The following is a 23,636-nucleotide window of genomic DNA, read 5'->3' on the forward strand; positions in this document are numbered from 1 at the left end:
TTTAAAACAAACATACAAAAAGAGAAGAACAAGAAGTATATATATATAAAAAACTTAAGCATAAAAAATAAAAGACAAAAAGTGTTTCAGAGAACAAAGAACAATAAAAGCAGTAGTTTTACAAATGTCAGTGACTGACTTGCTAAATTTAAGTCTTAAGAGGTGGAACAAATTGTAGTTCTAAAAAGATGCAGTTTAAAAATTTTTTATGCGCAGGCATCCCAAAAGTCAACATGGTCAAAAATGAATAAAGCGGGTTGAAGACATCAAACTTTACAAAAATGAAATCATGCTAAGAGCCCACCAGTGTTCCTTACTATGGATGTGCATGAGTTTGAGGTGCCATTTTTCGAATGCTGAAATCACTACTAGGGTATTTGTTACATTTTATCAAAGGAAGACAGACAAAATTTAGAGACCAACAACTCAGGGCTATCTAATGAAATCAGACAATAATATTTATTATGCTGCTTTTAAGATTTGATTTGTGACACTGATTTATTTTTTTTTGTGAGGGCTGTCACTGTGCTATAGCCAATCAAACTATTACACTCTAAGCCACGCTCAGCCTTATTTTCTTCAGCCCTCCAATCACTGCTTAGCAACAACTGCTATGTGTAAATGCCTCAAGCCTTCAGTTGGTTATTTGCGCCTGTCATGTTCATAACTGGCATAAAGATACCAAAGTCCTATATAGCTTTTGAAAGGGTTTTATAAGATTTGGCGTGGAAATAGCGACAAGATTACATAAACAGCAGTGACTGGCTCTTAGCTGACCTCAGCACAGCAGTGGTTCGGCCACAGACTTTACTTCCCGCTCTGTTTTTCTCTGTACAAAATGCTACGCTCAAGCTACCCAGAACTTTACCATATTGACATATAATGTTACAGGTATACAGCACACATTCTCTAGGCTAACATACAACATGGCTATGATAAAATGTGAGAATTTATGAGGGTTAATAAATTATGATTGTAAAATTCATCTCCCAGAACATGTTTTTTATTTGCAGTGCTCATAACATTGCTATCTAAATCAGCATGCTTTAGTGTAGTTCCTGTAGCTGCTCTGTGGTTGGCCATATATATGATAAACTAATGGCAGTTCAAAGTTGTACTGCGTTACCTACTCGTACTACAACACCGGCATGAAACAGTTCACTGTTAACCAGCTTTTCGATGGCACAGTATCATGTAATGTAATTCAGAAATCAGCAGGTACATTTAGGTGAATTATGTCTGATTAACTGTATGAGTATTTTCCTTCCTATTAGTTGGGGTTTGGTAGAGACAGACTTTTATAAAGCATTTTTAACGTATGTTTTTTCAGTAATCGGTGAGGACAGAGAAGAAAGAAAGCAAAATAGAAAGCTGAAAATGAACGGGTAAATAAATAGTTATATAATTAATTAAATTAAATTAAATAGGACAACTGGTGTTTATGGAACAGTAACAGCAGTTTCTGGAAGACTAGAGGGATGGGAAAAAAATAAAGGAAGGGAAAAGGTACATAATTACAAATGGTCAAAAAAGAAGCAATGATTTGGTTAAAAAAAACTAAATAAGAAACTGATAGTTGTTATATATATATACATTCAGCAGTTTTTTTTCTTTTCTTCAAAATGGACCTCACTGAAATTTTCATCCTAGTTATGGCCCTGAGAGTACTACTTTACAAAGGACAAGTTCCTTTACATGCCAAGAACTGTTAAAGATGTGACTAAGATGGCAGAGAAAGCGGGGCTTTTAATGCTAAATAGGCTAGGCTGATGTTAGGGCTACAAACCATTAAAATATGTTTCTCTGACAACCTAATATGTTGGCACATCGTCCACTAAAGAGGGAAACACCTGTAGAAAATAACGAGTCTGCACCAGCATCCAGTGTTACTGGTGAGCTGTATTTCTAGCTCATTTGCTCGTTTGAGCCGGTCTCTGTCATGTTTCTTATACGACATGAAAACCTTTGCTGATTTTAAATAAAAAAGCAAGCCCTACATTAATTTCTGTCATAATCGTTTTTTTTTTCTTTTTTGGCATTGTTTATTTCCTTCTCCACAGTTAACTGGATATACATTTACCTCATACAGACACACAAATATCAAAATTAGTCTGAATGCATAGCCTTACTTCTTACCTGAAAGACAAGGTGCATCTTTGAGTGGAAAAAGTCTTTATATATTATTAACTTGACAGCAAGTACCATGAGTTCAAAATTACACAGTTAAGTTCTTATAGCTATTTGACATTACATTTAAGTCTAGATTAAAATGCTAAGGTCTCTATAGGTCCCAAAATCTTAAAAGCATTTAAAACAAAATCAGTAACAGTAGGGAGTGTACAAGTTCTGAAGTTCTAAAACAAAAACAAGTGATCTCAAGCAAATGTGTCTCAACCAATCTAATCCTTTAGGGATTATCATTTTCAAGATGAGCCCTAACATGCCTGTTACATGCACTTCTGTCACTGAACCTCTTTCCACAAGTGAGACAGCTGTAAGGTTTTTCTCCAGTATGGATTCTGACATGTACACTGAGGTGACTCGACTGTCTGAAGTTTTTGTCACAAAACGGGCAGTGATAAGGTTTCTCCCCTGAATGAACGCGCAGATGAATTTTCAGCAGTCCTCGAGAGCTAAAAGTCCTCCCACACACCACACAGGTATTAGGTCCCACAAGGCTAAGAGCTTGAGGTTGGCTTGTGTACATTTCCAAGGACTCCTGGTCATGCTTTCTGACCTCCTCACTCCTGTTCCTCTGGCTTGCTTGGAACTCTAAATCACAGCAAAGGAAAAGACAACAGTAAAATCTTCATTTCATACTTAGCCAGAATGTATATATCTGCATCTGCTTTCATCTCACAGGGCCAAACATGATCTTATAAAGAGAATACATACAAAGACAACTTGTAGTGCTGGAATCTGCCACTAAGAATTTAACATTCTCTCTGAAACCCACCCCCAAATTCATCTAGATTGTGCTCCTTTAAAGTCTGAAGTACAACTGATAACACAAGCAAAACAAGCTATCTAGCAAACCACAATCGTTACCTAACCAAACTAAATTTGTTTTTACTGCATGTAATGTGCTCCATGGTTTCAGCCATGCTTTTTACAATGCTTTTACATCCACGGACTAACAGGCTTGTTGTGCTTCAATGTTGATGAACAGTCTATCGCCCCCTACTTAGAGCTCTGCCTTCAACAAGGCGTTGGACTGATTTTGAAATTTTAGTTCGATTCTTCCCTCCCTAACAAATCTTCATTCCCACCAACATTTAGCCCAAAATTTCTCAGAGCTGTACCTAGACGTTCTCGTTACAATATCACTTCTGGCCCCACAAGACTACATCTACTTATTTACTTACGTGTTGGCAGGCTTTGTGCTTCATCCACCTGCACTATGCCTGGAAGTCTGTCCTTTTTTTTAAGCACTCTCTGATTTTCAATCTTCTGCTCCATTTTCCTTTCTCTTCCGACTTTTATTAGCTTGCTTATTCCACGAGACCTTTTCATAAGATGTCTAAAATTGACATTGAGTGAAATTTAGCAAAAGGGGTTGCAAACACATACATTTACTTCAAAATGATGAGAGCAGTTTTGGCAAATTTTAACCCTTTAACAGCCACTCTTCATATTTAAAACGACAGTTCAGCAATGGTTAATTTCTTATCAGTATTTACACAAATTTTTCTCTGCAACCTTAAGTAAAACTATACGATTGTTTTTTGACAGGTTATGATGTGACCGAATGAAACGATGGGACTCTGAAGAGAGCACAAATTTTACAGAAATTAAGAAAATGTCTTACCACACTGGCAAGTGTACTGCATTCCTACTCTGCAATATAGAATGTAATAACAGATGTTTATTGGACAAGCACAGGTCCAGGTACACTGCCTGTCAGACCTAAGTAGCCAGCAAGTGGCACCAGGCATTAAGGTTTGGGGGTGTTTTGTACATGTAAAAGAACATCTCTGTGAGACAACTGTCCTCATAGACATTAGCTACAAACATTCTACTGTACAGCAATATACAAAAAAAAATCCTTTTTTGGATATGACGCTTATGACTCCACAACCATGCATTTTCCTACCTTTTATTTTAATCTTGATTAGTAAGAACACAGCTAAGTAAAGTGCATTTTAAACTAGAAGGAAGAAACCATATTGTTTCTGCAGCGCACCACTGAGGCCTGCAGTACAGTTCTGTGCCAATCTCTGTAACCTTTTACAATGCAAGAAGCAGCAGCAATGTGAGCATGATGTGCAATTTAAAACTTCAAGTCTATTTTTTGCCAACTGCTGCAGGAACATAGCTAAGGCAGGCACTGCCCCCAGTTATGTGACTGCTCAAAAGGACATCCAAAAAAATCTTCCAATGCCAATAAAAATTGTCTTATAATACAAGACGAAGCCAAAGGAGCTGAGTTCTTGCAACGTTGTCCCTTTGTTTCCCCATGTTAAACAAATAAAAGTGAGCATCAAATCTCTCCTTTGGCAACCCCTATGACCATGGCAATATTTGCAAAGCTGCATGCTACCATCAACTACATAACTTTGCAGTTTTAAACCGACTATGCAATAAGGCACAAAATGATGACGCTTCTTTTAAGCACAAACATGTAAACGCTGCATCACTGCTAAACAGTTTCTGTAGATTGCAGAAACTTCACTGAGCTATTCCAGTCCCTAGCATACACTCCAGAAAAGCTATAGTGAGCTAGATAAACAGCAAACTTGACAATGGAAAAGAAAACAAGGTTGAAAAAGCATTGAGAAAATTGCAGTCTGGAACTATTTACCCCAGTCATCTACACTCCTAGTACTGCAAAAGGTAAGTCTCTGGTAGCCAATAACCAGTTTGGTATGTAGGTTCATATTATAGTAAATAGGCAATTAAATGTGAGGTCTTTTTTAAAAATTCATTCCTTTTTTCTCTGTGTTTCCATTATTCTGGTCACAAGTTCTTCATTTTGACACAACACAAGTTTCATTGACTTTGTGGCTCAAGTGGCCAGTGCAAATCTGTCTACCCCTGTCTGTGGGGCCTCAACATCAGCAGATATTATCGGGAAACCAATATATTGTTCAAGCCCTAGTCAGGATGTATTATTGCAAAAGCTAATATTTCAATGATTAGTAAGCATTATATTGTGCAGCCACAATTGTAGAGTCTGTAAGCCTACATGGAGTTTTTACACTGTTGCTGCAGTAGCACTGCGTGCGTACCGCCAGGTCTGACAGCAATTAACCTCTGACCTCAGTGAGCCTAAACACAAGTCTAAACACCAGCAGAAGCTGGGAGAGGGTTGAGGAGTCTCAGGTGGTTTGGACTGTGGGTGTGTGTGATTACAGGGGAATAAAGAGCCACAGAGACTTTTCAAAGCCCACCAGTAATTACACACACACGCTTAAGGAATGATGTGTTGAAGTGTAATTTCTGTGTTATTCAAAACAAGATTTAGGATATGGAAAAAGATACTGATCCTTGATGTGCACATGTGCATTTGAGTGTGTAGTGCTGGGCAGAATGAATCAAATTGAATATGATATTTTCCAGACTAGTACACCAGTATCAGATAATATTTACATTTTAATTAATAAAATTAATGAAAACATGCTTCCTTAATGCTAGTACTCTTTGCTGTAAGTGGCACTGTTGTTAGTGGTGTGAAATGTTCACAGATGAATCATGTATTGTTAGCACCTCAACAACAAATAGTAGCAATTAGCTGACCCACTGAGAGTGCAAGAAAATGGTCAGGGAGTGAGGCAGTCTGCAACAGTTAGACTTGAACATTCATGACTACTTTCTCCTCTGTGCTGGTGAACGCCTCTTTGTGGACCTTGAAAACAGTCCTTCGAATCCTTGCTTGAAAATGATCCTATCTTCTGCACAAATTAGTGCAAACACACATTAAGTTTCTCCAACTTCAGTTTGGCACAATCGTGGAAAATTCTCATGCTTATTTCTGAGAGACAGAGATTTTGGGGTCAAAAGAGATTTATCACAGATCTCTCTTGGTCTGTATTCAGTCTGTGGTTGCTCATGTATTGTTCATGCACACCGTAACATCGACAAACAGCAGGGTCGCAAGTGTTAAAATGCGTGTCAGAAGTGCAGCGATTCTGAGATTTTTAAAGTTTTGTAGTGTCCATGACACATTACAAATTAAAGCAAAATGTGGACTGCCAAAGTTGAAAATTCAAAATTGTTCACCATTAAAAACTGCATTTTTCGAGGTGGCAACGGAACAACGGAATTAAAGAACACCATCAGCAAGCAGGAAAATAGTGTTATGAGCTGATTTGCATTTTACACACCACCTGAAATGCATTTGACTAACAAGCGTTCATATTTTTCCAGCATGCAAACATGAAAAGTAAACAAAGGACACACAGTTTGATTGCTTAGTTTCAGAAAATAATGATGGTCCGAAGATGTTTAGAATGAACATCATGCTAATTCGAGTTTCTCTTTGCATTTGTGAAGTGTACAAAAAACATAAGCATGAGATTTAAAGTGTGGGCTGACGTAATTTACTCAGCAACATTGCTTAATGTCTTTCTCCTCTTAACAGGGATTTATTTATCACCATGCCATCTCAAATTCATAATCTTGGCCTTCATCATCAGTAATCTGCGGGGTCATTTAGCATAGCAGTCGTTCTCAGTCCTACAAAAGGAAAACAAAAAAGGTGACTGTTCCACAGTTACTTACAACTTAGTGTGCAAACGGTGACATTTATGTAGAAAAAGAAAAGGTGATGTCACAAAGGGTAGCATAACAAGGCAAGCCATTTCCTAGCATTCCTAGTGAGTTATTTTAGTCTTCTATATACTTCTTATTTTTGCCTTGCATGGCATTTCAACATAGCAAAACGGGCTCATGCTGTCCACTCTGATAACCCTATTAATGGTGCTCTTTGCACAGATCCTATCACTGTGAGCAATGAAGATTAGAGCCTTACACCATATACATATGGTATGTTAAAACAGAGGGGAGCAAAGGGCACAACCTAACATAAAATGTAACATGGATATTTTGTAAGTTGCTTTTGGTCACCTTCTTGTATTCCCAAAGCACAATCATCTGTAAATTTTCACAACAATCTGACCAACATTTCCCAAGATTAACCATTAACAATTTCATGGTTTTTGTACCATGAAAGGTACTTTTTTCCAATCATAAGCCTTTTTTGACTTCGCAAGATTCACATCTATATTATTTTAACCACCTTCTGGGTGGCTGCAATATAGCACTGTTTTAAAGCATACAAACAACTCACTGTGAAAGCTGAATGATTCTGTTGACGTGTTTATGCACAGATTTAATGTAAATACGTTTATATTTCAATTTAATCATTCTGATATTTCCTCTTTTACTTTGAGGTCAAAAGTAAATTTACCAGCGAAAACTGATTTGCTTCAAACAACCTAGACTGTTATAACTAGACGCTGCACCTATAAGATAAATTGCAACAGTTGCACTCATGCTACTGGCTAAATTGTTGCTGGAAACAATGTATAGGTTTTCTTTTTCAGTGCAGATGTGCATGTGCATTTAGATAAAAATTATTAATCTTGCACATTTTTTTAATGTTTACCAAAAACCAACATGTGTTTTAGGTTGTGCACTGCTCTCCCCTACTATAATAAAAAGGTAATATTTTATTGCTTTTGATTACCTTTTTCAGTCTTCTTTATTTAGACTGCATTTCTGGACTGTCAATACATGAATCTGCATCCTGGAACACAGTTTGTAAAAACAGATAAAACAGAAATTATATGTAATGAATGAATCTAAGAGCATAAAGTACTTTAACAGCACACAAACACTATCCAGGGGTCATGGATGCCGGTCCTGGAGGGTTTGGCGTCCAGCACATTGTTCTAACGCTGCAACTAAACATGGTAATTATGTTTAATAAGGTGTGTGAGTTGGAAATCATAAAACTGTGCTGGAATGTTTTTGGCCCTTCAGGACCGAAATTGACACCTCTTATCTCTCAACTAATGTTTATTCATTGTCATGTTTAAAGATAGTAAGTAAGTAAGGCATGCACAAAGTTGTACAGAAGCTCTTATTATTTACCTAGAATTTGGAGCTTTGAAGACTGTGGGTTAAGCTGTAGTCTATTAGATGCTCCTTGACCCAGCCCTGAAATTTTGAGCTGATGCGAGCAGCCCCAAATTTGGTGTGAAAACTGAAATCTATAAAATAAATAATAATTAATCACATACAGTGATATAATCAAATAATAAGAGAATATCTGTATAGATTATGTGTGAAATAGTCCACAAATGGCACCACAAAGACCGTCAATGGACAATTTATAACAAAGTCGTTAAGGAAATATGTATATACAGCCACAACAAGTTTCATTCACTTTCACAAAAAGTAATGAATAAATGAAATGAGAATTATATCTTACATGTGGGAGATGGAGCTCACAGCTTCCTCTTCATGTTTTGCTGATGACACAATTGACAGGCTGCTCTCCTCTCTAATTACTAGCCAATAAGAATGGTACTTTGTATCCTGCGACACTCCCGAGTCCATTCAGGTTCATTTTTACGTTTACATTAAATTTCAATTACATTTCAAGTACGTTGCTTGGAAATTACAAAGTGTACATAACAGTTAATCAATAAACTTTCCTGAGCAGGAAAAATTCCATTCTGATTATAAGAATTTATTAGAATAACAATGTTTACTAATAGTACTACTTCTAACTTTGATTATACACTGAGGAATTAATGGTTCAGGGCTATACAGGCAATTAAGCAACAAGTTTACATTGACATTTAGGCATGCTTCAGACTAAACTGAAGAGACAGAATGTATTAAACTTTGTGAACGTTAAATGTATTGTTTAGGAAAAGAAACACTCCAGTACACATATTTTGGGGTTGAAAATAATCCCTTTTTCCCTCATTTAGGATACAATGTTAAACAGTTTGTTGCCTCGGGGCAACACTGTGCCACAGGCGTTCTGAAATCACAGAGAAAACGTATACATTTCTTAATAATTTATTTCATCAGTACATGCAAAATAAATTACAAAAATCACAAAACATCACAAAATGTGTGGAAAACACAATGTAATTGTCTCAAGTTCAACCAAATAGTTGAAGGACACTTTAAAAGAGGTGTAAAACACCATTAGCATTTGCTAAATTATAGTCCTGTGAATAGGCGGCCACCATAGGTGACAAATCATTAAAGCAGCATTGGATTTGTCCACGGCCTTCGACTCTGTATCGCCACAAAAAGGTGACAAATGAAGGGATGCAGTTATTTAATAAAATTGCAAATGGTACAGTCTACAAAATGTAGAAAATGCTAGCTAGCTAGCATAGTGGTGGTCATTTAGATTAAACGAAATACACTATGGTTTGTATGGGGTGGTTTGGGAAAAATGTCAATTTCTTCCAATGTAATCCCACCCAATATAAAATCAAGAGAGGAAACAAAAGTGCAAAAATCTGTCAGTCGAAATGATCAACACTGTTCTTCACTTAACAGTCAATACTGAATTCATGCAGGACCCTATAACTAACAGCAAAAACAGAATAAGGAAATAAGTTAAAATAAGCGTCATTAGGTATGACTTGCTGTACAAAGTCCAGCTCAGCATTCAGCAGTATTCTGTGTGAAATTTCAGAAAACAGTTGCTTTGCCTGGTGAAACAAAGGTGTGCGTTACATTTCATGCACAAAACCCTTGGAATGCCTTTGCACCCAGGAACTCTGCATCTTCCTTTCTTGCCAGTCATGGCCGGCCAGTGTGATGTGCAGTCCATCCGAATGTCTGGGATTGGGACTGAAGCAGGGCGTCCCCTGCTGCTCTTGCACAGGCCTTGCTCCATCTGGGATTTGAAGGCGTACAGCCTCATGTGCTCATTTCTTCTCAATTCATTCCCATCACAGTCTTGCCTGTAGAGGAACCAGCATGTCACCACTACCAAATCCTCCAAATTCTCCCAGTTTTGGCAGAGAATTCTACCAAATCCATCCCCTCCTTTTCTATTTCAACCTTGCCCTGTGTTGTAAGAGCACAGACCGAGCCGACGGTAAATAAACTAGGCCAACTAAGAGCGATTACTGACCACCTATCGCTTTATGATTTCTGTGAAAATTGGCATTCAAACACTGGAAAAATTATAGCCTACATGGAACATGTACATACATGATGTGATGTGAAACTGTGGCAGTAATCTGTATTTTAAATAAATGAATTAAAAAATGAAAAACTAGAAAACATGCAAAGGTCTAGGCTGACCAGATACAAGTAATATTCAAAGTTAGGCCTGAAACGTTTACTGGAGATTCACTGTAAAACTGCAACGTACAAAGTAAATGTTGTTTGAATGGCTTACAAATATTTAGGTTCAAGCTAAACTTAGGGCAGGGAAGCAAAAGGACATCACTGTTAGCTGGACGCTAACATAACTCAGGAAAACTCAGAGGAGGACTCAAGGAGTCTAATAAATGGATATACATGAAACAGAAAACAGAAAACTAAAAAGTCAGGTTAACAAAAACCAGCCACATCCAACAGCATCCTGTGCTTTAGAGATGGATGGATCAATCAAGCTATGTATCGGTATCAGCCTTTCTTCAGCCCAAATATTTCTCTACCTTAGCCGATTCTGAGAGCTGATCGGTGATGTACAACATATGAGCCATATTTCGCCTCAGGTGCCAGAATGTAACTGATGCACCATTTAAGGCGGAATGGATAAATCTGAACAACAAGCTGGAGAACAGGAAGCCAACTTCAGCCTCATCACATCTATTTCACTAATTTTTCCTGAAGTATATTATTACATATTTGGCCCAGTTTTGCTGTAAATTTGCTGTTTGAGTGTTCAGAGCTATAATTAACATTGTTTGTTATGAAAGCTTTGAGGATTAATGTCTGTTAGCACGTTAGCATCTGAGTGCTAATCTCAGTTTAGCTTATGCTGCAGGACTACAAAAGTCATTGTTCGCTCTAACGTTACGTCATGGCATTTGTCCATACAATGTTTGTTTTATGGCCACAAAGACTGAAGGAAAAAAAAAAAGAATCCATCCATGAATTCAGGGGCAGAGTTTCTGAAGGACCACGGAAGGGAGGAGTGTATTTGTTTTACTGTTGAGTTCAAGTATAAACAATCTTTCTGCAGCCCTGCCTTCGATCACAAAACGCTATTGGCCAATAGTGCTGAAAGGCGATCAGCGATTGACACAGGCCCCAAAAACACTGATCGGTTCATCCCTACTGTGCTGTATGTTACTGTGTTCACTCTGTGAAAATTAAGAGCTTGTGTGTCCAGGGTTATTTCTAATTTAAACAATACTGTAACTGGAAATAGGATATTCACATACTGTTTGTTTTAACAAAGCAAAAATGGCTAAAATGCCTATCCTGGGTGGTGAAACTTGCACTTGAAAAGCTACTTGCACAGACATTGAAAAATGAATATGTTTTGTGTGACCTCTCAAGATTATCGTTTGCTTGCACTTTTTGCTTCTCTACTCGTGCACTGATTTGCTAGGCTTACAAGTCAATCAGTGAACTGTCTTACCACCGGCTGCAGACACTGATTCAAATTGCTGAACTGACCAAAACCACTCTTACTGGAGCCAACTAGTGCCAACAGAACATGGCGCAAAATCTACAGGCGACAGTCCGCTTGCCGTTTATTTATGTAGTGCTACCTGAAGGATCGAAGGTCTTGGGCATTCATTTGTTATTTTTCCTTTGCCCAAGATTCCTCTGGAGTCTTTTGATGACATTATGCACTGCCGATGGTGAAATAAACAAAATCCTTGCTGAGGATGGTTATTTTCCTTGCTTATAAAGCACTAAGTCATGTCTGGATGCTCCTTTTATACCCAAGCATGATCACCTGTTCAAGTTCGATCAGGGGTGGTCTTGGTCCGGGAACCCAATAAACAACAGAATAAGAAAAAGAACCGAAAAAGAAGTAAAATGAGCTGTGGTAGTACATGGGGAGAGGAGGAGACCAAATATTTGATTGTAGTTGTAGCTCGGTCCGACAAATAAGCCAAAAGTCAGCTTGAAAAAATGCATGAAAATGCCGAAACTTCTACCTTATTTTCTGAGAGGATGAGAGAGATGAGAGAGGAAAGGTATTCATGTTTCTCCATTCAAATGGAAAAGGCTACCCACCGGATTGATTACATGCCATCATCAGACGTGCGCTCCTCTATAAACCAATCAATGTTAAGTATAGGGAGACGCAGCCTACATAGATGATGGCAGGACATAGCTTTGTCACGCAAAGTTCTTAGTGCGCTCGCAAAATTGCAACGAGAAACCGAAACTAACCAGATCAAACGTATACAGAAACACTTCTCTGTAATAAAAATATAAACCCTGGGTCTTACCTTGGCCCAGACTTTCAGGTGTGAAAACGCCCTCAAGCTAAAAGTGAATGAGGGTCTGCTCTCAGAGAACTGTTTCTGACACAGTGGTCAGTCAGATCCGAAGTTGCTGGTCATTTTAGCCACAAATTCAATAGGTGATTTTATGCTGAATGTCACATAGGCTTGCAAAAAGGTGAAAAAATAATAAATGGACAGAATGGAATGAATAAATTAAAAAACTACAAACATTAATATGCACATAATTTAAAATCAGCTAGATTTGAATTATTTAATTGTTAAAATACTCATTTACACTAAAAACTACTTAATTCTATGTAGGTAATTCATTATGATATCGGACTCAAAAACATGTACTCATACTCAGTCAGAAATAGTGTCAATGCATCCCTATAAATCTTGTCTTTGTACCGTTTTTATGCTAATCTAGGTCAAGGTAGATTTTATAAATTTCTTTTTTTGGAGTTGGGCTTGTATTACACAGTTCCTACATTGTGTGCTTTCTTGCTTTAATGTGTGCGTGCATCTTTCAAACAATGTGCAGATAGATATTTTCTTGCCAAAAGTTCAGGCCATGTTATTTGCTCAATTTCACTAGTGTCAAGTTCACTGTCCTCATTATCTGAGGGAGTGGCCCCAACAGCCAGACCTGACTACTTTCTTCCAATTACCAAGGTTATGATATTACATGGCAACAAAAAGAAAAGGTGAGTTTTTGAATGTTTTTAAAAAAAACAAAACAACAACAACATTAAAAAACATGAGAGAGACGCATGCATTTATGCTGATAGCTCTTAAAACACACCTTGAGCTCCACTTCACTTAGGCCCGATCCCATTTCAGCCCTGCCACTTAGCCCTTAGTTTTGCGCATTCCCTCCAAACGGAGGTTTTTCAGAGGCTCACTCCAAACAGAAAAAAACAGAAAAACCGGCAGGATGGCTGCACAAGCAACCAAAGAAATCCACAAATGTAAGTATTTTCTCCGTTAAAAATTGCATTATCTTAATGCATTATCTTAATGTCGTTTTAATGTATTATGGTTGTTTTCTTCGTAACAAGCATAAAAAAAATCGCTAATAGCATGCTAATGTCTCGGTAGCTAGCTAATTAACTTTCCCATTCCACCTTAAATAGTCCAGAAGTATTGACGCCTGAAGCACCAGAATGTAACTGCTGCTCCATTTAAGGTGGAACAGGAAAATCTGAACAAGAAGCTGGTGAATAGCTGACTTCAGCTTTGTATCACCAAAGGATTAGCGGTGGGGGATAATAAATAATTGTCTTATATCACTGAAGATGGGCTGGGTCGCCTACAGAGCACCGCTAGTAGCCTGTTAATGAAGCAATGTGTTTTTTTTTGTTGTTTTTTTTTATTTGAGGGTTGTCCCAGGCAAGCTTTCAACCACTACCCCTTGTAACTCAGTTCCAAGGGGGTAGGGTGACAGTCGAAAACAAGGGGTAAGGGTAAAAAAGAAAAAATTAATAGTAATGATATTCTGCTGTTACTAAAACATCCTCAATACTGATACTGATACTTTGTAGCTGTAGTGAAATGACCCAGAAGGATAAGCGGCTTAGAAGATGCGTGTGTGCGTGTGTGTGTGTGTGTGTGTGTGTGCGTGTGTGTGTGTGCGTGTGTGTGTGTGCGTGCGTGTGTGTGTGTGTGTGTGTGTGTGCGCTGAAACTCAAAAACATAGAGAGAGATTCATAGAAAGTTATCTTGAGTGGCAGGGTAGCATGTATCAAGCTGTAGATAAATAGATAAAAATAAATAGTTGCAGAAAAATGCCATTTTTAAGTTGGTTCCCTATAGACAATATTTTAACTAATATTCACTGCAGAAATCAACAAAACATTGTTTCCAGTCATGTGAACAGGGGTGTATTTTGCATATGACTGTATTAAAGAATTCGGTTCTCAGTTTCTGACCCCACAGCTGATCTAAAAAGTAGGAGTCCAGATGGTGCATGACAACCGCTCAGTTAAAAATCTGGGCTCAGTTAAATCTGCACTTGCCAGAATCTCTTTATTCAAAGCCCAATATGCAAAAATTGTATTTTCCACCCAGCTAAATTACACCCTGCCTTTACACTGCAGCATTTTTCCCTCATCATTTCCATATGTTCATATTACGGTACATAAACAGTAAACAGTATAAAAAGGTTGATTGGAGTTCGGAGTAAAACTTAAGAAAGTATGGAACAGTGCATTGCAAAGAGCAAACAATAGCACCTCCTGCACACAAGTGGGTCTGATACAACTCAGATTACTTGGAAATTGGAGGGTCACCTAGAGGGTCAATGGGTTCAAGAAGCTGCCTTTACATTTGGAACATATTAAATATGCAATCAGAGGATCACATAAATATTATCGTTTCTGGAAACATCTGCTGTCCTACTTTTCTAGTATTCAGTCGCTGCCTGTAAATTGATGCTCTGCCATTTCCCTGAAAGGCATGACTGAGCATTGTGCTCTCAGTGTCCAGTCAAAATCATGCTTTGCTTGGACACAATATTGTTTTATTCATTATTGCTTTTTACACAGAGAATATTTCATATTTTACTCTTCTTGATGTAATCACAGGTTTCTTTTGTTGTTTTGTTTCTTCGCTTTTGTTTTTCACAAATATTAATAAAAATACAAAGAAAACAACCCTTACCAAAACATATCAACCATGCATCTTGAGACATCCATGGACACAGCTGTATTTTTTAATTCATAGGCTTTATCAACTTAAATATGCTATGCACCACTGATCACAAACTGCCCAGTGCTGTGCCTCATAAAAGGATGCCTTGCCTTCACATGATATGTTTGATAGCAACTCCTATACTTCAGAACATTCTTGGACATGTTTAAAGCACTTTCATGGGTTTAAACATTTTAAAGAAAGATGTAGGGTTTGAAATGCTTCCTGCTGTCTACTTCTAACCTAATGAATCACTGTTGCATCAAATCACTGTGAGGAAAATAGGAAGCCAAGTGTGTGGCTAAAAAAAAGCTGTCCTATAACGGTAACCTTGCGTAGGTAGTGGTTGACTCTAACTACAGGAAACAAGGTAGGATCTAATCATAGGAGGCAACAGGCCAGTGCAGACTGTCCAAAAACAAACGAGAGCATTCAACCCAACTCTAAGCAAGCAAAACAGAATACAATGTCATGCTTGTCTGTGAAAGTGTGGATAAATGGTATGAATGAAGAATGTAGTGGCATGGACAAAGCATGCAAATGATGAATCACTCTGTTAACTATTGGTTGAAGTAATACATTTTTACAAATACAGCCAAAAGTACCAGACACTGAAATGAGAATGATAAATGAATGAAGGAGTGATTTAAACAATGAATGAATGAATGCACTACTGGAACATTTTAGAAATAAAATGCTGGAAAGGTTTCAAGATCTAAGATCCAAGTTGAGCCACACAAAATGTGATTTACTAAGGCCAAATGCATTTTCTGGGAGTTCAACACCATATACTCGCATTCTGATACTGAGAAAAGGACAAGAGGTAAATTAAAAAAATAAATAAATAAGAACAGTTTAAAAGAGACCTTACTAAAGAGTTTGATATCAAACATCTAAAACTTGATCAAAATATCTACATTCTTTCTTCTTGTACTGTGACAGTGTTCTGGTTTCTATTTTGATGAGGTCTCTCTCATTGTAACTACATGTCATTTGGCCAAATGTTGGACTATGTTGGCTCACGAACCACTAAAAATCACTACATAATGTAACGTTTTACTACAAAGTCATTATAGGGGTATGAGGTTTAATGACAATTGAATTCCAACCACCATAAAGTAAAATGACAAACTACAATATTGTAACAAAACACTTCACCTAAAAGCAATAATATTTCAATAGCTTTAATATTTAAAGCCCTGTCAGACCCATTTTCGGTGCATGTAAGATGTCCACAGCAGGTGTTACATCAACGTGTAAGCCACTAATATAATCTCTAAATTGCACATAGCATTAACATTTCTTTATCTGAGTTGAAGCCATTTCAATTTAATTTATAAGTAAAGCATGAATGCTTTACTACCACTTTTATTACAGGGTTGAATTGGAACTGTAACTGATACGTCAATAAAGTGTCGTAATCTGTTGGTCAAGGTGTAATCATTCAATCCACCAGTACTCAAGCTTGGTGCAGGGCACATAAACAGCTTACAGTTAAAGAACAGTTCTTAATTTGTACCGAAAACTTATGCAACTACCTACTGCATGATTGTGCAATTTAGGCAACTTACAAAGTGTTAACCTAAAAAGCTAAACTTTAAATACATGTAAAAAAAGATGTTGATTCAAATATCATCACACGCACACTTTCATGAATTCATTAATATAAGAAGCTGTCCATGCCGGGAATGATACCTTCTAAAGCATTTGAGACAAATACAGAGTACTATTTCTGTATTATTTTTTATCTCATCCCTTATTTTAATATGGCGATTCATGCATCACACGGCCAGATCTACTTTTCGCAGGTTTCTCCTTTCCAAAGTGCTGTCCAATATGAAAGTAAACTAAGTAAATGAGTGGACAGTTAAAGGGTTAAACAAATTTTTAAAAATTAAAACATACCTTTCTCTCCACTGGGTGAGGTCTTTATCCTGTCCCACTGTATCGTAATTATTGCATCTCTTGTGACGGGCAACTCTTGCTCTACCCATCAATGGAAGCTGTGGTGAAAGAAAAAAAAGATTACATTTACATTTGTCATACAGGACAAACACTGAAACTGAGAAAGTTGGTCTGAATCTCCAACATATTATGGAACAGAAAGGACAGTAACGACTTGTTGCAGTAGTGTTGCAGTTGCACACTATTACTAGTCCAAATAGTCCAAAACAATTCAGGTCCATTTTTACTGGAGTTCACCTTAAGACGTTACAGGTGTGAATACAGTCTTTACATTTTGCAGATTTTTTATTGTTACTTGATATCAAAATAAAAAGAAGTGCAAACTTGAACCTGTTGATAAAGAATGTAAGTTGAACGTAAATGTATTTCATTGCATAACTTCCTATGTTGATAAACTAGTTGCATAATTCCTTTTGAATAAAGCAAAACAAAAGTAAAGACTCAAGCTCAAATAATTAAAGCATAAGATGCTTTTGTATTTGTCAATTACACACTATTTACATGAGACCGTCACACATGCCACGTGTAAAAATCACCTCCTATATTTTTTGGAGTTTTTTGCATGTAAAGACCAAAAAGAGGTGTTCAGTTCAGACATTTTTCAGAAATTGTGAGACTAGAGGGCCTGTGGGCTACAAGAACTTGGATGGTGGCATTTAGTGGCTTGTTATTATGAAAATAAAGATATAGCAAATGTCTGGTCAGCGTAATCCAGCCTTTTTTTTATTTTCTCTACTCTTTAATTTAAACTGAGTGCTAGAACTTTAAAAGCCAGCAAAGCAGGCCTTGTCTTCATCAGAGACACACAAAGTACTTTTGAACTAATTCTTTCCTTTTAGTTTAATTTGGAGATTTACTATGAGCTGTTTATAATGCAGGTAATTGATTATGGTAATTGGTCATTTATAGTTTATTGATGAGTTTCACTCTGAGCAGATGATGTTGAATTGGAACAGACCCACAGGTTGGTAATAAAGAGTCCAGCCCCTCCCCCCCTCCTTTTACAGACACAAATGCATGTGCTCAGATCACGCGCTGAACATGTGCTGGGGGCGGTCTGTGCCGCCCAGTTTCAGCTCCAGTACTTTCAGGATTGCCACCGTCTAAGCCCACTACAGATTCAAACAAAGTATTTTATATAAATATTAGAAACCAATGATAGCAGTGAAAATGTAATGTGCATTTTTAGGTGTAAACCGACAATCCCTTTATTTTATATGAACCTTTTGATGAATCAATATTCTGCTAAACTCAGTGGAATAGGCTGTTAAAAACATTGTTAGAGAAGAGGCATCAGAGTGCAAAGTAGAGATTGCTAAACAGCTTAATTTAATTAGATCAAAAGCAAGCATACAAAAGCTAACAAAGGTTTTATGTCTACCATAGTTGAAATAAAGGTCTATAAAATAATACAGTGTAATTAAAGTAAAAAAAAAAAAATACACTTCCAACAATAAAGTAAAAGCAAGGTGACCATAAAAAATTAACCTCATGACCATGACACACTGACAAATCCTGCAAAGCACAATTTTTTTTTTCATTATAAACAAACTTCCATATAGGTGTACAGACTGTAAACGCTGTATTTATCCCCTCAGATACAGTAATTGTCACCTTTTTTCCCTGATAAATGTTTGCCACTTTGTGTTCTTTGTAAATGTCTTTGATCACATCTTCCCCAGTGAACGCCAAACAAGTACAAGAAGTAAACAACAAGCCATTAAGTACACATTATTCATTTTTCAGGAGATATTTCTGAAGAGATCAGACAACATAATCCACTTACATAAGGAAGTGGAAAGTTAAGACACTAAGAGTTTCTAAAACTAGAGTTCAAACAACAAGATGTAGAGAAAATGAGATTCCCAATAACCATGAAAGACCTGGTAGAGCATAAAAACTGTCACAATCAGATAAACAGTACTTAAAGCTTTCATCTTTGAGAGAGAGGAGAAAATCAAGCTCCACTCTTACATCAGATCTGAAAACATCCAGAGGTGTTTCTATCCATGAATAAGCAGTTGATACTGAGAAAAGGAAATAGAAAAAAAAGAAAAAATTTGCAAATCAATCAAAGAAGCTGCTGATGTTCTCAGAACAACTGACTGGCCATCCCAGTCAAGACCTCAACATCACTGAATTTGTTTGGATATCTTAGACCGTGAGAAGCAGAAAATGCAACTAACTTCTAAGATTGAACTTTGGAGTTTTGGAAAAATATCCCTGTAGATTTCTAAAAGCAAGTCTCCCGAAAATACTGAAAGCTGTAATAAAGGCAAAGAGTGGACATACTAAACACTAAAAAAAGTTAATATTATATGTAGTTGTTGAGGCTTCAGTATAAGGTTTTGTTAAATATGTGCTTTATTCCCTCAATGCTGAAAAATGAATAACATTTATTTAATGGCCATTTTGTACAGTGCAAGTTGGCAACTCAAGTTTAACTGGTAGAATGTTAACTCACATATGCCTAAAACAGAAATGACTAAATCAAGTATTACTGCTTAAGTACCATTTAAAAATCTGGGAATGTGAAGAGAAAAGAAAAAAAAATGGTAACATGCCCATCTTTGGTGCAGCAAAACAACATGAGACATGGCCTCTACCCTTTCGCTGGCATCTGTCTGGTGAGCCACTGAACCCTCTCCAATGATTTTATCTACTGCTCCTTGCGCACATGGGCATAAGGCTTAAGGTTTCATTAGATAGCCCTCCAGCAATTCGGCAGACTGAAGAGGAGCACTCTTGGTGGAACACAAAACGGTTGTCTAATAGCACAGCATGCTTACTGCACAATCTTTTTAGAGGCCAAAGTCCACCTATTGCCCCCTTATTAATGATGCTTAAGCCATAAAGGATCGTGTTCATAAACATGTTACAGTAGAATGTTGGGGAGGTCACTGTGAAGTTCTTGCAGACCTTTGTAGACAATCTTCCTGTAGAACAAACAAAAAATGTAAATTTTCCATATTTTTTTCTTTTGTATATAATGACATTATTAAACATTCTTCTTGCATAATGAATGTACAAAACGCTTATATCCAGATGCCACAACCAAGGAAAGAACCTAAGCACTTGGATTTGTTTTTGATCTTATTGTCTGCATGCAGTTTGCTAACCTTATTGACCAAGAGTGACTGTTAGATTGTCCATGGGTTTTGATAGTCACTCAGTTCAGAGAGGAACTTTAACAGCTTAGGGTGTATCTTGTGCTGCTTTTTTCCTTTCCTTTCCACTTTGGTCCCTCGTCCAGGATTGATCCCCAGGAGACTTCTGTTGCATAGAAATATACAAAGTATGACCCTTTTTTCCCCAGACATACAAATGATTGACGATTTGTTTGAAATTAAAATTTAAAAAAGATCAATACATTTGTTCAAACAGTCCTTACACAACACTAACCTCTGAATAAACTCCAGTGACAATGCTGCGTCCTTTGGGTATCGAATATTGAGAACGTAGAAGAGACTAAACAGATAGCTCAATGCTGTCAATGGGCAGCACAGATGATCACTGACAACTGTCTGGTCCACTGCCATCTGAAAGCGTTTATTACCTGAAACACAATTTATACATGGTTTCCAGCTTGCTAGGTACACCTACCATGTACACACACTTTTACAATTACTGACTGTAGACTGTCAGTTGTGGCACAATTCATCAGCCCCTATCTATGCCCAATTGGATGTTTGTCAATCTCTAGCCCTTCATCAGTTTCTGACCACAGGACTACCATCAGCTGGATACTTTTTCTCAACTTAGCAGTGACACTGAGGTGTAAAAACTCAGGCAACACTGCTGTGCCCGATACACTTGCACCACAGTCATACGCTACCATGTCAGGATCACTGCTGTGCTAAGAGTGGTCCACCACCAAAATAATATCTGGTTAGCAGAGGTCCTACGGTGGTCTACTGATGAACAGGGCAGAGGTGGGCTGACAAATCAGGCACAGAAACAGATGAACTCCAGTCAGTAATTGTACACCTATGAAGTGCACCTACATTCATAAGCAAAAGCTTGGGCACTCCTGGTCAAATTATATATTATGATTTCTAAAAGAAAGCAAGTTGACATCCTCTACAGAGAACAAACTTAAATACTGTATTTTTCTGCAAATGTTCGGTGTATTAGCTGAGTTTAACATGTTTGGGGAAAAAAAATGTATTAAAACATGCAAAAGTTGTCCATTATAGTGATGTAGCATTCTCAGTCTTGTCTTTGTCTCTGTTATGTTTGACTCACTTGTCTCGTCTAAAGTGCACTCCAAATTGTTTTTGAACCTTTAAAGCAGAATAAAACAGTCCTTTCTGTACAAAAACGTGTTCGCTGCTGGTTAGGAGCTAACTGATCTTTCCATGATCCAGCTTATCTGGGTAGTATTTGTTCATATTCAATTGTCCTAAACCGCTGAATTGCTTTTGCGCTCAAGTGTGCATAGATTCTGTTTATATCTAAGAACAAATTCCAAAGAGAAAACACTGGTGAATGTCAGAATCTTTGTGAAAACAGCATGAGTGGGTTTTAAGAAGAAATTTCTTCTTAAGAATGAAGCAATAGAACATGTAATCAGGGGCACCCTTACTTTTGCATACGACTGTAGGTGTTCCTGAAACATCCAATGAATATGGGTACAACTGCTAACTGCTAAACTGCCAATAGTTTATTGGTCCAAAAGACTGAGAACAACTGTTCTTCAACATATGCTATTGGAAAAATATGAAAATCATAGGTTTCTTACCAAGGATGATGACACATGGAGTGCTTGGCAAGCTCAGTGTGGCAGGGTTGAGACCCTTAAACACAAAATAAAATATGCATATAATATAAAACAAGAACAAAACAAAACAAGCAAAAAAGCAACTGTTGATTCTAAAATTGATGCATTTTTTATATTTTCAAGAATGCTAATATATGAACTATATAAAAGTTTAATAAAAAATAATTACCCCTTTCTGGATCAGCAGCACCTCAGTATTATCACCAAGGTACCTGCCAATGCTGGAGAGCAGTTCCAGTGGGTCTTTGAGTATTTCCTCAATTACTGCAAACTGAGTCGCTTTTGTTTGCATTAAAAAGTTCACTATTGTTCTTCCCTTTTTTGACAGTTCCTCCGCCAGCTTTTTTTGAACAGGGATGCCAAGCAGTCTTTCAGTGTGATCAAAGAAATGAGTCGCTTCAAACAAGTAGGGCCATTCGCTTTTCAACTCGCTAACTGTTTTACTGTCAATGTTAATTGAGAGGCGTTGGCTGTAATAAGTTTCAGCCATTAGCTTTTTGACACAGGTCTCTGGAAGCTTCTTCTTTGCATACGAATTTTGTAGCTCTATCTTCTTGTCAGTCTGACTTGGCGCATCTTCAGTGGCTGGAAGATCTGGTTGCCACTACACACAACCATATCGATCATACCGTTTGGGTTTCTTGGCACTAGCATCACCTTCTGCTGGTCTCTTTGATCTTACTGTCACATGCCTGCTACAGTTATCCACTCTGTTCTCCATCTGAAGCATTAAGGAGTCGAATCCTGTGCCAACAATGTTATCTCCACATACATCACAGAAAGACTTGGGATATTTTTGAACGAGTTCTTGAGCGATCTGCCGAAGAACGCCCCGTCCCGGCCTCTTCTGCTCTACGGCAAGCAAATCATTAATAATGATACGGACCATTTCTCGTCTTAATGACGGACGTGGGCGCGTTTGCTCCTTCATGGCTTTTATAAGTTCTGGGGGAAATTTGTCCCAGGGAATCTGAAAATGCCCTGTGATTTCTCCTGATGATCGTGCAATGGCTGATGGTTCCACAGGTATCTGTACATTGTTAAATGGTCCTGTGAAAAGGGAAAAAGGGTTATAATAGAATACAACTTTCAATCCTTTTCCAGACAAAGTATTTGTAGATGGATTTAATAAACTGCTGATTACAAAAAAAGAAAATAAAGCACCTTCTGGCTTTTGCCTTATTTCTTACAATTTTAAAAAAAAATCTTGCACACAAAGCATGCTATAAACATAGATAACAAAAGTTTTTATTCTATTCATGTTACAGTATATAAAGTTCTAATCAGACATTCATTACATAATAAAGCAAGATGATCACCTGATGATTACCTGTTTTAAAAGCCTGGATCAGTCTTCTACATTGCATCGGCCGCAGAATTCCGTCCAAATCATCGGCTGTTACCAGGCTGAGGTCCTCAACGCTAGCAACTCCAATGACGTCCAGCCGTTGCACTAACAATTGAAGAAGCTCCTCGGATAATGACGGAAGGGTGGTCTTAATCTGAGATAAGATGGTCTCCATAACGGCTGGTGTTTGAGAGGGAAGAGTAATCTTCCACCTCTGCGGTAAAATTTCAGAGGAGTATAATCATCAGTGTCATCTAATGCTTTGCACACTGTATCGCTATAAGCACTGATCTGAATTTCAAAAATACCAAGCTCAGGAACATGTTTAGCAGGTTTCTTCTCTGAATACAGAGAAGACAGTGTTCTCATTTCTTTTAAATAAAAATAGAACTAGTGCGTCCCAGCTTTCACAGAATTCTCAGAAATAAGGACAATCAGAAAGTTGGGGCAAGTA

At 37.5% G+C, this 23,636-nt stretch overlaps 2 protein-coding genes and 1 long non-coding RNA gene across 4 annotated transcripts in view; all 3 read right to left on the bottom strand.

Annotated features, from left to right (window-relative positions):
- Nucleotides 1–1,972: 1,972 nt before the first annotated feature.
- si:ch211-86h15.1 (uncharacterized protein LOC558435 homolog) overlaps nucleotides 1,973–23,636 on the bottom strand; it is a 42,766-nt gene continuing 21,102 nt past the window's right edge. The window contains exons 3-5 of the mRNA XM_036559992.1: nucleotides 16,995–17,092; nucleotides 3,366–3,520; nucleotides 1,973–2,772 (exon numbers count right to left, since the gene is read on the bottom strand). Coding sequence (XP_036415885.1) covers nucleotides 2,408–2,772; nucleotides 3,366–3,520; nucleotides 16,995–17,092 — 618 coding nt within the window. The 3' untranslated portion in view covers nucleotides 1,973–2,407. The remainder of the gene's footprint in view (nucleotides 2,773–3,365; nucleotides 3,521–16,994; nucleotides 17,093–23,636) is intronic.
- LOC118799902 lies at nucleotides 3,547–13,516 on the bottom strand. The gene is made up of 3 exons (XR_005006143.1): nucleotides 8,095–13,516; nucleotides 7,688–7,747; nucleotides 3,547–6,675 (listed from the first exon to the last, which is right to left on the bottom strand). It is a non-coding gene; the product is annotated as an uncharacterized LOC118799902 (long non-coding RNA).
- On the bottom strand, nucleotides 19,381–23,396 carry LOC118799900. Of its 2 annotated transcripts, none has more exons than XM_036559994.1 (5): nucleotides 22,004–23,396; nucleotides 21,796–21,850; nucleotides 20,457–20,610; nucleotides 20,174–20,327; nucleotides 19,381–19,986 (listed from the first exon to the last, which is right to left on the bottom strand). In XM_036559994.1, exons 1-4 carry the CDS (start codon nucleotides 22,322–22,324, stop codon nucleotides 20,195–20,197), a joined length of 663 nt encoding a protein of 220 aa, XP_036415887.1. In that variant the 5' UTR covers nucleotides 22,325–23,396; the 3' UTR covers nucleotides 19,381–19,986; nucleotides 20,174–20,194. The 2 variants fall into 2 exon arrangements, with proteins under 2 accessions (XP_036415887.1, XP_036415886.1); XM_036559993.1 differs by having other exon boundaries at nucleotides 19,381–19,990.

This window comes from Colossoma macropomum, unplaced genomic scaffold (assembly GCF_904425465.1).
Source record: "Colossoma macropomum unplaced genomic scaffold, Colossoma_macropomum, whole genome shotgun sequence".
NCBI classification, from domain to species: domain Eukaryota; kingdom Metazoa; phylum Chordata; class Actinopteri; order Characiformes; family Serrasalmidae; genus Colossoma; species Colossoma macropomum.

Coding starts and splice junctions, on each gene's coding strand:
- LOC118799900 (XM_036559994.1), bottom strand. CDS start 22,324: ATGGCTGAAACTTATTACAGCCAACGCCTCTCAATTAACATTGACAGT. Junction 21,851..22,003: donor TGCTGCTGATCCAGAAAGGG/GTAATTATTTTT, acceptor TTTGTGTTTAAG/GGTCTCAACCCTGCCACACT. Junction 20,328..20,456: donor TCACTGGAGTTTATTCAGAG/GTTAGTGTTGTG, acceptor TCTATGCAACAG/AAGTCTCCTGGGGATCAATC.